Genomic DNA, 14147 nt, shown 5'->3' on the forward strand with positions numbered 1-14147 from the left:
ATAAAGCCACAACACAACGAAATAAAGCCACAACACAACGGAATAAAGCCACAATACAACGAAATCGAGCCACAACACAACGGAATAAAGCCACAACACAACGAAATAAAGCCACAACACAACGGAATAAAGCCACAATACAACGAAATCGAGCCACAACACAACGAAATAAAGCCACAACACAACGAAATAAAGCCACAACACAACGGAATAAAGCCACAACACAACGGAAATGCTCCCGACCACTAGGGGCTCTCAGAGCTCGGTAAAGTTAGTTTTCCTTGCCACTGTTCTATAGAGTCGGCAGTAATATCAATACCATGATTAGTTTAAACAGTATGTAACCACCGTATATCGACATGAAATATTAATTCAATATCACCTACGTGCAAAATATCTTCATATTTATACTTGTGAATGATTTGACGCGCTACCACGGCGCATGATGAAGGGAACGTCTGCCAATCCCACCAAGTGGTTAAAACATATAATTTGTATTCATTAAAATTACTTTTAAAATTTAAAAACAGACATATTCAAATTCCAAAGCTTGTCAGTCTTACCAACAGGAACTAACAACCTTTGGAATTTGAACATGTCTGTTTTTAAATGTTAAAAGTAATTTTAATGAATACAAATTATACGTTTTAACCACTTGGTGGAATTGGTGGATGTTCCCTTTATCATGCGCCGTGTTATCGCGTCAAATCATTCACAAGTATAAATATGAAGCTATTGTGAACGTAGTTGATTTTTAATTAATATTTCATGTCGATATACAATGCTTACATACTTAAAACTAATCATGGTATTGATATCTTTGTAAAACTGTCGACATTATAGAACAGTGGCAAGGAATAGTAATATTACCGAGCTCTGAGAGCCCCCAAGTGGTCGGGAGCATTTCCGTTGTGTTGTGAACTTATGTTTGCTTTTTTAATTTCGTTGTGTTGTGCACTACTGGGCCACCGTACATAATACACTTGTGCATGACAACAGCATTTTCTCAAATTTGCGTTTTTGTAGTTTACACTGAGACAATAAAATGTATCGTTTTTAAAAACTTGCACTTTGAAACCAGTTTTCAAAAGTTTGCATTTTCGGGCCCCCCAAACACAGTTGTCATGTAAATGAACAGCCAAAATGCATAAAAAGTTTTCCATTTTTAGTTGAAAATGGGTTAGCGTAAATGTCTCCTTAGTTAACAATATCAACACTGTGCTAAACACACAAAGCTGTGAAATTCAGAAGACATGTCCATAATATTAAGTTAATGTTGTCCAGTTTATTTAAGGCATCTACATCAATACATGAAGTTGCCCCATGAAAGGATGAAACAAACTGTTAACAATATAAAGAGCAATGCTATTTTGGCATTTATTTATCTATCAGTTTTCCAGCCAGATAACAAATCATGATCAAGAATTAGAGGAACTAACACTGTAGTGACATAAATAACAGATCAGCAGTCTCCACAAGAGAAATGTCAAAGCGCGAAAGTGACACAAAAAATACTTCCATAATGTACATGAGGCTATGGGCATGAACAGGAATGACACGGACGTAGAGGGACTTTGGAAAGACTCTGCTTCTATAACGTTTGGTGTTTGAGTCAGATGGTTAAGTAAAGTAGAAGACCAGCGAGATCCTCCATCTGTGTTCATTAACTCCTACATTCTGGGAAAACAGACATACTTTCATTCACAAAAAACATGACCCAATCGCAAATCGGGATTCAGAGAAAGCCTGACACAGTCACCTTCATGCTTTAAAGAGAAAGAACGCAGAGTTATTTCAAACTTCAAGAAATGAAACCAATAACGACATGTCAATAAAAATACATTGAAGTTCCTGTGACATATCCAACAGATAACATGTCATGAATTAATCAATACATTTTTGTTAAAAAAAGGATAAAAGAAATTAAATGTGCTTTAAAACATGATTGTTTCTGCTGTTTAGTGTCCAAATAACAATAATAATAATAATGTTATCAACATCATTATTTTAAGGACACAGTGTGCTGTAGTGGTTTGAGCACTGGACACAAAAATCATGAGAATATTATCACTGCTGCATGTTTGTCATATTTGATATATATATATATATATATATTTTTTTTTTTTTCATTTTGATGCATCCAGGTTAAGCACCTTTGCTCTCGTTACACAATTGGCTACAGGAATTCGCGATTAAATTTGGATCCCAGAGCTCATCATGTGGCTACACACAAAAGAGAAAGGTCTGGTCTAATAGAGAGTCTGATAGAGGTGCTTTCACGCAGACGTTCATATGAAGGAGTGCACCCTCGTACTCTACAGAGTTTGTTAGGATCACCCCAGAGCTGAGAAAATTCCAGGTTTCCCTTATTCTATCCAGTGATTAAACGCTCTATTATAGATGTCAAGATCTTACAAGTGTACAAATATACATTCAGTAAAATATCAAAATAGAAACTGTGCTTCGATAACAGACGGCGAACACGGTTAAGATAATCATCTCTCATCGTCCAGGCTTTATGATTGTACCATAAAAGCAGCCTGCAGCCTTGAAGGTCAGAGCTGAAGTTAGAAGATCAAGGGCAACAGTTATTTGGGTGGGGGGAGAAAACTATTTTGGCTTAGGTTGTTTCTCATCTCTAACCAAATTCCTCAACACTTTATACACGGACAAACAAAAAAAATCAAAACTTTAAAGGGCTTAAGTCACTAGTCAGAGGTCTTGGCCTTTGTTTGATAGTTTGGACTTAGATCCTCTGCCTCCACACGGTTACCCACAGTTTGTGTGGAGGAAAGACGTGGAAATGCCTTGTCGTTCTCAAGGAGAGACACTTGGTCCTGGATTATTTCCACTGAGGAGTCTTTTGGTCCGTACGAGCAGACTTGGAAGGAGGAGGAGGAGGAGGAGAGTGGAATGGCTGGCACTAGGAGGGCGCTTGTGTGTGGTCATAGTCCAGAATCAGGCCTTTGATGTGCGACAGTTTCTGATGGAGATACTCGCAGCGTTTCTTTTCTTCCCGGTAGCCTGGAAACTTCTACAGGGAGAGAGAAGATCATAAACATGTTGTAAATCAATATTGATACTTTAGGGGCTTTCGCACAGGGTAGTTATAGGAACTAGCCACCAGGGCGGTCCATCGAGAACTAATTTTTTCCCTAGGGCCATTTTCCTGGTTGCATTCGCACCGCCAGTAGGAACTCTGAAGTGACGTAAGCGTGGCATTAAACAACTGGAGGATGAAGGACGCCGCGATCGGAGCGGTGTTTTTGTTGTGTGTCGTGGGTTTCATGATAATCGAGATAAATTATGTGATTGAGAGAGCAAAAAGGAGGGCTAACAATAGTGTTGGGGAAAGTTACTTTTAAAAGTGATGCATTACAATATTTTGTTACTCCCTAAAAAAGTAACTAATTGCGTTTTTTAATGGAAAGTGATGTTACATAACTTTTGTATTTTGCAACATGGGGACAGGAGAGCTGTCAGTCAATAAATGGGAAAACAAAAAGTAACTAGCATTACTTGTTTGAAAAAGTAACAGCTATTTTGTTGTAAATTTAAAAGTAGTGCATTAGTTTACAAGTTAACTTCTGTTAACACAGTTGAGCATCAATGCTCCTTGGTTTTCACAGTGCATTGTGGGACTTTTTAGGGAGCGAATGTTTCAGTCCACTGGTAGGACTTTGAGATTGAGACCTTAAAATGGCCAACTCCCTGATCAGCTCCCTGACTGCTGAAATAAGGAGCTGATTGAGGCACACCCTAAACTGTGTTTACACAGCTTTGTGTTTCGTATGGCATGCGTTCGGCCAATCAACATACACTTGTGTCAGTAGTTCCTACTGTGATGTGTTAGACCCTACTCTGAAGTATTTAGTCTCCCCAAAAGGCGTTTCTATAACTAAAATCGTTCCCAGTTCCTGTGGTGTGAACATGCCAAAAAGCAGGTACTTCCTTCAATAGTTCTAGGAACTATAAAAGCGTTCCTCCAATCTTCAAGGGTTAGTTCACCCAAAAATGAAAATAATGTCATTGATTACTCACAATCATGTCATTCCAAACCCATAAGACATTCGTTCATCTTCGGAACACAAATTAAGATATTTTTGATGAAATCCGATGGCTCAGTTAGGCCTCTATTGAGAGCAAAGCTATTGAAACTTTCAAGGTCCATAAAGGTACTAAAAACATATTTGAAACGCTTCATGTGAGTTCAGTGGTTCTATCTTAATATTATAAAGCGACAAGAATACTTATTGTTCGCCAAAAAAAATAAATAAAAAAAAAATAAAGACTTTTCAACAATATCTATGTGGGCCGATTTCAAAACTGCTTCAGAGCTTTACAAATCAAATCAGTGAATCGGATCGAAATCACGTGATTTCAGCAGTTTCGCTGTTTGATAGGAGATCCGAATCAGTAATTCGAAACAAAAGATTCATAAAGCTCAGAAGCTTCATGAAGCAGTGTTTTGAAATTGGCCCATATAGGCTAGATATTGTTGAAAATAATGGGGTTTTTTTTTGGCACACAAAAAGTATTCTTGTCGCTTTATAATATTAAGATAGAACTACTGAACTCACATTAACTGTTTTTAGAACCTTTATGGACCTTGAGAGTTTGAATGGCTTTGCTCTCAATAGAATCTCACTGAGCCATCGGATTTCATCAACAATATCTTAATTTGTGTTCTGAAGATGAACGAAGGTCTTGCGGGTGTGGAACGACATGAGGGTGAGTAATAAATGACATTATTTTCATTTTTGGTGAACTAACCCTTTCATATAGACCCAAATAGAAGGTCCAGTGATGGTATTGTTAACTAAAAATATAAAAAAAAAAACTATTAAAAAATAGTTTTCATTAATTTAAAAAAGATAGAATAAAATATAAATATTAAAAGAAATACTTAAACTTAAAAACCTAAATGAACATTAAAAATGTTGCCTTGGCAGCTAACTGAAATAAAATAAGTTTAAGTTGAAGTACATAAATACGGAAGAGGATTAGGGCCAAGCAATAATAAAAAAATAAAACCATCTCGAGATTAAAGTTGTTAAATTTCGAGAAAAAACTCGTTCAATTTCGAGAAAAAAGTCGAAATAAAATGTTGAGAATAAACTCATTAAATTACGAGAAAAAACTCGTTAAATTTCGAGAAAAAAGGCAAGATAAAATGTTGAGAATAAACTCGTTAAATTACGAGAAAAAAAACTCATTAAATTTTGAGAAAAAACTCGTTACATTTCGAGAAAAAAACATTTTATCTTGACTTTTTTCTCGAAATTTAACGAGTTTTTTCCTCATAATTTAACGAATTTGTTCTCGTAATTTAATGACATTTTTCTCGTAATTTAATGACTTTATTCTCAACATTTTATTTCAACTTTTTTCTCGAAATTTAATGAGTTTTTTCTCGAAATTTAACAACTTTAATCTCGAGATGGTTTTAAATTTTTATTATTGCTTGGCCCTAATCCTCTTCCGTACATAAATTACAAAAACTGAAATATAAATAAATTAAAGCTAAAAAGAAAAATGACAAAAGCACATAAAATGATTACAACTAAATTAAAATGAAAATATAAAAAATAGCTAATTTAAAATATTAATAAATACTGTAATAACATATAAATAATACTAAAATAATGCTGAAAAGTTAATGGGATTTTAAGAATTTATATTAGATTATTCAAATAAGGCTCATAGTTAAGTTAGCATATTTGAACCCAGCTCTAGTTTAGACAGTCTCTAACATATCAAATATGCAGTTCAACATGTGCTTTACACACACAATCCAATTCTCTTACCTTCTTATACTTCCTATACTTCTCCATTATTTGATCTTCCATTACCTAGAATAATCAAAGTCAAACATATTAATCTAAAATAACCTCTGACATCATGCATTATGTAACAGTTATATAAGGTTTGCTAAGGAATTGTCTTGTAAAACACGAACACATGCTTCCACAAGTAACTTTTAAAACAGGGCATTAAAGTTGCAATAAAAATGTACAGTACTGTTCAAAAAAACTTTTTATACTTTTGAAAGAAGTCTCCTCATTATGCTCACCAAGGCTGCATTTATTTATTCTAAAATACAGTAATATAGTGAAATATCAAATAACTGTTTTCTATGTTAATACATTTTAAAAAGGAATTTTTTTTCTTGTGAAGGCAAAGCTGTATTTTCAGCATCATTACTCCAGTCTTCAGTGTCACATGATCCTTCAGAAATCATTCTAATATGCTAGTTTGATGCTCAAGAAATATTCTTGTTATCATCAATGCTGAAAACAGCTGCTTAATATTTTTGTGGAAACATGATACTTTTCAGGACTGTTTGATGTGAACAGAAAATTGATTTTTTTTTATTTTTTATTTTTTTTATTGTCTTTACTGTTACTTTTCAATGCAATGCAATTCAATGCATCCTTGTTGAATTAAATTATTAATTTCTTTCAAAAAAAAAAAAAAAAAAAAAAAATCAAAATATTTGAAAAATAGTGTATATGGTATCTTTTTCTATACCTTATACTCCTGTGTCCCAGGAGACAGTGTTTTTATCTTGGAGCCGAGCTGTACAAAGATCTCTGTGACTCTCCCTATGCGCTCATGAAGGTCTCTGTACTCGTCGTATTCCGCACAGAAATCCTCTTTGTACCTCTGTCGCTGCTCAGAGTCTGTAATAGTGTTGTATTTTCTGAAAAGAAAAGTTCTTGAGTGAACTAAACCATTTCAACATTGACAATAATTCAAGTCAACCAGTCCAGAGAGCAACCAGTAGGGGGCACTACATATCAAAATAAATGAGTATTCTCATTCTCAAGGCTTTTGTCTGAAAAGATCAGTGCTGTTTGTGACCTCTGAGAGTTCAAATTCAGAGATCTTAAAAACAAAAATAAAACAGTAGGTTACAGGATCTTGTGTTTTCTATATTTTCAGTTTTTAAACTTGAAATCTTCAATTCTGGTCTGTAAAATCACACACAATGTGCAGCACTGCTCATTTACAATACATCAACAGACAATCTCCAGCTGTAAATACAGACGCACAAAGCAGTCAAATACAGGTCTTACTTACAATAAATAGTCAGGCAGCTCATCTGGCGAGGCACGGGTGACAGGTGTGTTGGGCCGCTCGTGGTCTACACATTAACACAAGAATGATAAAATGGTTTATGTAATCTCACTACACAAACATATCAAAGGGCCATATCATGCTGCCCAGGCTGATGGAGTCATTTATCAAACGTTGCGATAAGGGACGTGGAGGGCGGTCGACGCTGGCAAAGGCTGCCTGACGAGACGTCAAGCTTGAGCCGGCTGTCAAAGCGGGCTCTGCACATTTTACAGTGGGTCACCCAGCTGTTAGCGAGTTAATCATCCACTCTAGTACTAGGGAAGGGCGCAGACGAGCAGTCACCTCGCACGCACACACACATCTGTGCACTCACACACAAACACACAGCAACATTTCCTGAATTGCTTGGCATGTCTGAACCTGTTCTGCTACCATTTGATTTGAAAGGAAAGCGTCTTGCACTGAGCCACTTCTAAGAGGAACTGCAGTGGCAGAACCGAGACATGCTGTTGATTTCTTTTATGCAATAGGAGTTATGCAGCATCAAAAATATTTAATAGGGAAATGCCCTCTGAGAAACAATGACTCCATTGGCAGTACAAGTTAATATTGATCATGATCACCACAAATCACTGCCTGACATTGTACCATCTAACAGGCATTATCATAAACTTAAATGGATAATAATAAGAGACTGAACATCGAGGTATCATGTTATTCAATATTTTTTCAATATCTCATGCCCGATAACAGAACAGCTTAAAAAGCTGTTAAATAATCACTTTATATGTTTAAAGGTGCAATGTGTAAAATTTGGGAGGATCTATTGACAGAAATGCAATATAATATACATAACTATGTTTTCAGTTTTTATTAGCTTTATTATCTCATGCACCGCGGGTCCACCCTCCATGTCAAGTCGCCATTACGCGCCATCATGTTTCTACAGCAGCCCTAAACGGGCAAACACTCTACAAAGCGCGTTTCGTCACTATGTTGTTGTTCTTCTAAATCGTTTGTGTTTTTAGAGGCAGCTTTTTGTGCGCCGTTAGTTGCAGTTCGCAACCTCAACACTAGATGGCACTAAAATTTACACACTGCACCTTTAATAAGATATATTAAATTTATTTGTTGTAAATTAATGCAATTTTTTTATATTAAAATATTTATTTTAAAGAACAAATGTTAATAAAAATCAAAGCTTTTAAAAAAAAAAATTAAAGAAAAACCGACAAATGTGAAAACACGTCCCGTGTGAATGACGCAATCAAATACTGTAACAAATTATAAATTAAATTTAATTATATGCTGCAATTACACTATTGGTACTGATAATCATTTAACTTTCCCAGTTATTCCCAATATCATACAAAAGTTTTTTAATGTTTTTGAAAAAAGTCTCTCACCAAGACTGCATTTATTTAATTAAAAATACATTACAAATCTGATATATTAGTATGATTTAAAATAATACTTTTCTATATTTGGATATATTTTAAAATATTTATTCCTGTGATGACAAAGCATCATTACTCCAGTCTTCAGTGTCACAAGATTTAGGATTATTTGATGAATAGAAAGTTCAAAAGAACAGCATTTATTTGAAATACAAAACTTTATCATTTTAAATAAATGTTTTCTGCCACTTTTGATCAACTTAACGCATCTTTACTGAATAAAAGTATTATTATTATTATTTTTAAACCTTACTAACCCCAATCTTTTAGTGTAGTGTATATATTCCTTTCTCTGCAAATAATATATCATTCACCAATATATTTAAGCCTCTTAACCCACCATTAATATTTTCTTGGTTCTGTTTGAGGTCCGGACTGGTCTCGGCCCACTCAGGTTTTAAGCGCTCCCTCTCTTTTTCTTTATGCTTCTTGGACTTCTTCTTTTTGTGCTGGCCGTTCGCTAGCTGCTGGTCAGTGCGGATTTCTGGTTCAGTTCTGGTGTGTTTGGGGCTGGTGGGTGGCTGCTGTGCTGGTTCTGGCTGTTCTGGTTTGGGCACGCTGTTGGACTCGCCGAGCTTGTGCCGCTGGTAAAGACCATCGGGGCTCTGCTGAGCTGAATTGGTACCCCTTTGCAAACTCGTGTTTCCATGAGTGGAAGAGCTACGGCCCATGGAGGAGCTGAGATGTCCATTGGAAGGAGATTGCAAGGGCATGTTCTGGTCTAATAAACGTTGCTTTTTCGGCGTGTGACTTTCTAGATGGTCGGAAGGCACTGGGCGTTTCTGGGAGTAAAGAAAGGAAGGGATTTTTAGAAAGTTTGCAGATGGAAAACGGTATGACGACTAGCGTAGTGTGGACCAGGAGCTTAATTGGTTCCTGCAAACAGCAGTGACTGAAGCGCCTCCAGCATCTCCATAAATAAAGAGCAGACGGCGCCAAGCATGATCGTCACAAGAAAACAACAAAAGAAAAGAAAAAAAAAAAGGAAAGGAAAGGAAAGGAGGCTCTTCTCACTCTCATTTCAGGTAAATCAATCACATGTTCAATGACAAACCTGTGCACATGAGAACCTGGTAGTTCATTTCAGAGATTATACAACATGCAAAATGAGACCGACGGGGGAAAAAGTAGCACTTCTTTTTATAGGTGCATATTTACCATGGAGAGATTCTTGACAGGGCTGAGTTGGGATGGAGAATCCCCTGAGGTTTTGTGGAATGAATGGCTGGACTGGAAGCTTTTCAACTGGCTACTGCTGCTGCTGAGAGGCTGGAGTTTTCTGGAATATCAGAGAGTGAGACGCTGTCAAAATGTCATTCCGTGCATGCTTGCCATCAGGAAACCTTTGCTAATTAAATTCTGAAACAAATTCGTGAGCTGTCCCAAGTCGAGATAAACTTCCTAGTTCTAGAAAGCTATAACAAGGTGCAATTATGCTTAGAGGAACTAAACAGGAAGAAATTTAAAGCTCACGATCAAGGTCTAAGAATTGCACGGGTGTTAATCAGGTTGGGCCGTTCCCGAACAGAGTGCAAAAACACTAAAACTGCTGCACAGCATTCGGACGGTCAGAGTGCCGGGGCTTGTTAGTCTAGCTTAGCATTTCCGGGTAACTGATAACATCTGCAGTGAGACTGGCAAAAGCCTCGATAATGTCCAGTGTCGAGAACAATGGTGCCAGAGACATTCCTACTCTGTTGGAACTTTCCTCTGGCAATCTGCTTCCTACAGCTCCTTCCTCTTACAGAGCTGCTTTTTCATCACACGGATGATCGTTCCTCATAAGCGTCCTGCTTTGATGCCCTGCTGTACTAAACTACTGTGGACTACATAGTAAAATAATATAGAATAAAATATCAATTTAAAACCATAAAAAGATAGTAAAAAGGCCACTAGTTCAAAAGTTTGAGGTCAGTGAACAACACTTTTATTCAACCAAGAATTAAATTGGTCAAAAGACTTTTTACATTGTTACAAAAGTTCTATTTCAAATAAATGCTGTTCTTTTGAAACTATATCAAAACATCTTTAGAAAAAAAAGAAAGAAAAAGATTTGAACAAAAATATTAAGCAGAACAACTTTTCAACATTGAATATTAAGAAATGTTTCTTATGCACCAAATCATCACATTAGAATGATTTCTGAAGGATCATGTGACACTGAAGACTGGAGTAATGATGCTGAAAATTCAGTATTGCATCACAAAAAATAAATTGCATTTATTTATTTAGAAAATTTGTAATAATATTTATTTCACAGTACTGCTGTTTTTTATGGAAGCTTGTTTCCGGCACAAAAAAAATAAAAATAAAGTAATAAAAACTCGCAATTCTTTATATCTCGCAATTCTGACTTTTTATCTCACAATTCTGACTTTTCTTCTCGCAATTGCGAAATTTAACCTCAATTGCGAGTTATAAAGTCAGAATTTTGAGATATACATTTTTTCCTCACAATTGTGAGTTTTTGTCACTCAATTCTGACTTTATATCTCACAATTGTGAGTTTATATCTATGTTTATCTCTGAGTTTATATATCTGACTTTATAACGTAATTGTGAGATATAAAGGCAGAATTGTGAGATATAAACTTGCAATTCTGAGAAAAAAACGTCATTCTTTTTCCCCTCCCAATTGGACATTTTAACACAAAATTGCAAGTTTATATCTCACAATTCTGACTTTGTCATGTAATTCTCCCTTTCTAAATCACAATTGCGAGTTTTTATCTTGCAATTGCGAGAAAAAAAGTCAGAATTGTGAGATAAAAAAAAAAAATAAAAAAAAAAAATAATCACAATTACCTTTTTTAAGTTTTATTTCATGGTGGAAACAAGCTTCCATAGTTTTACTGTATTTTTTAATCAAATAAATGCAGCCTTGGTGAACATAAGAGACCAAACTTTTTCTAACCCCAAACTTTTGAAGGGTAGCAGTGCGTGAATGTTTCAGCAAACATGCTCTGTTGTGCAAGTCCCATTCTGGGGATTATTGCAAGAGCATCTTGGGCTGTCCCATAACGACCCTTTGACTGGCAGTGCACATAAAAATCGAGAGGCAGAGGTGAAGGCAGGAAAGAAACTGAAGTACACAGTCAGTTAGGCGGAGTGTGGAAAACCTCCCAAAAACACGGCTGCCAAGCTCGTATTTGGCAGGATGGCTGCCGTTTATTCCCCTATTGTTCCGGGACTGAATGCGGCTGCACAGAAGCTTTCAGCATAATTCCACTCAACAGCACAGTGAATCGCATGGCTTCCTGCTCAGACAGGCCTATTAACCACATCATCTGTGCTAAAACGCGTACTTAATAGGGCCTCCAAAACACATCATCTCTGCTGACTGCGGGGGCACGGCATGGATGACAATACTGTACTAAACATCATCAGCCCTTCTTAGTCTAAGGAAGTTGGGAAATAATACTGTTCTGAAAGTTTAACATGTTTCTAAGCAGGGTTATTATCATGGAATCTAGCCAGTAGTGGTATTTTGTGAAGCACGTTATAGTTCATGTTTATCGTTAGATAATATATAGTTAGACTCTAATTGCAGTTAGTTAACGTGATAAACACTTCAATAGCTACCATAACCAGATGCTAGTTGTCATATTTTTAACAGTTTTTAGTCTTTCTTCAAATCTTTCTCTCATTTTAGGAGGTCGAATGAGTTTCCATCAAGACTGCCCATTCAAGGAATCTTAGCGCCTCACTGGATATATTATATAATAAAGAGTTTTGTTGAATGCAGTTGGTTGCCTTGGGTTTTTTTTTAACACTATTTTAAACTTCTTTCTTGGGTTAAATTCAGTATTTGCTTGCATTTATTAATATTCACTTGTTGTGTAAGCTATATCATAAAATAACATTAGGATGTGAGTAATTAACCATTTAAATGTAACATTAAAAAAAATAAACTTATAAAAATCTAGTGTTTGATAATGTATAAATATATATTCAAATGCAAAACCTAAAAAATAAGTAAGCAATTATGACCAGCAATACTCTTTTGAGCAACAAGACTAGAGCTATACATGTATATTTATTAATGAGCCATACATGCATCTAGTGGTTAAACCATTAAATATAAATATTATTTTTCCGACCTTTAATTTGCCTGTTTGGATTGAAATTTTTAACCTCATACTACACTAACTGTAATATGAATGAGCATTTTAGAAAAAAAATAATAATTAAATGGTCAATAATGAATCAGTTATTGCACAAATATTAAGTAGACTACCCAAAAATCTCCTCAAAATATTAAATAAATATTACTGAACTAAAATATAGTACATTTAACTGATAAAAAGTTACACTTAAGTTGTTCTGTCACTTTTTAACCGCCAAGGAGTAGAGTGTGACCCAAGTAAGGAATACCTGAGGGCTAAAGGGTTAATTCACCCAAAAATGAAAATTATGTCATTAATGACTCACCCTCATGTCGTTCCAAACCCGTAAGACCTCCGTTCATCTTCGGAACACAGTTTAAGATATTTTAGATTTAGTCAGAGAGCTTTCTGTCCCTCCATTGAAAATGTATGTAGACTGTCCATGTCCAGAAAGGTAATAAAAACATAATCAAAGTAGTCCGTGTGACATCAGAGGGTCACTTTATTCAGCATTGCATTCTCTTCCGGGTCTGTTGTCAATCCGCGTTCACGACTCCGCTTCTTCTTCTTCTTCTTCTTTCCTGTTTTATGGCGATTGGCATCCAGCTTATTGGTGCATTACCGCCCCCTTCTGCACCGGAGTGTGGTTCACGACTCCGCAGTGACGCTGCTGATGTAAGACGCTGCTGACGTGTTATCCGGTGCGCCCGAGCTTCGTTTACAGTCTGAGGGAGACGCACGCTGTATTCAAGCTATTCTACATTGTTTGTATTTTGGTATTGCTATATTTTTAAAAATGGTGCGTGAGAGTGCATGTCGCGGATGTCCTAATCGCCAAAAACAACCACAGCGACGTAAAAGTGCATTACCAACGCCGAAAGATGAAAGGATTCAATGGAATCAATTCAGTGGAATCAATTCAATGGAATCAGTTCAATGGAATCAATTCAATGGAATCAATTCAATGGAAAGGATTCCGGAAGAGAAGACAATGCTGAATAAAGTCGTAGTTTTTGTTATTTTTGGACCAAAATGTATTTTCGATGCTTCAACAAATTCTAACTGACCCACTGATGTCACATGGACTACTTTGATGATGTTTTTATTACCTTTCTGGACATGGACAGTCTACCGTACATACATTTTCAATGGAGGGACAGAAAGCTCTCGGACTAAATCTAAAATATCTTAAACTGTGTTCCGAAGATGAACGGAGGTCTTACGGGTTTGGAACGACATGAGGGTGAGTCATTAATGACAGAATTTTCATTTTTGGGTGAACTAACCCTTTAAACTCAAGAAAAACATATTAATGTTGTCTCTTTATCACTCCCCAGAATAAAATATACCTACAGACCAATCTGCACGTTTACATACACATTTCAAGACTGTTAAACTTAAGTTTAAAATTAATAAGACAGCAATTTGCTACATTTCTACAGTAATACCATATTGAAATATATTCTGAATCTAAAAAATGAAATACTATCAGTTGTAGCTG

The 14147-nt window shown here is 35.9% G+C and overlaps 1 protein-coding gene across 1 annotated transcript in view; it reads right to left on the reverse strand.

Moving 5' to 3' along the window:
- Positions 1-1265: 1265 nt before the first annotated feature.
- LOC125254866 (RNA polymerase II elongation factor ELL) overlaps positions 1266-14147 on the reverse strand; it is a 53529-nt gene continuing 40647 nt past the window's right edge. Inside the window, exons 7-12 of the mRNA XM_048169708.1 lie at positions 9699-9819; positions 8881-9322; positions 7084-7147; positions 6532-6703; positions 5808-5852; positions 1266-3034 (exon numbers count right to left, since the gene is read on the reverse strand). Coding sequence (XP_048025665.1) covers positions 2924-3034; positions 5808-5852; positions 6532-6703; positions 7084-7147; positions 8881-9322; positions 9699-9819 — 955 coding nt within the window. The 3' untranslated portion in view covers positions 1266-2923. The remainder of the gene's footprint in view (positions 3035-5807; positions 5853-6531; positions 6704-7083; positions 7148-8880; positions 9323-9698; positions 9820-14147) is intronic.

Source organism: Megalobrama amblycephala, linkage group LG19, assembly GCF_018812025.1.
Source record: "Megalobrama amblycephala isolate DHTTF-2021 linkage group LG19, ASM1881202v1, whole genome shotgun sequence".
Lineage (NCBI taxonomy): Eukaryota > Metazoa > Chordata > Actinopteri > Cypriniformes > Xenocyprididae > Megalobrama > Megalobrama amblycephala.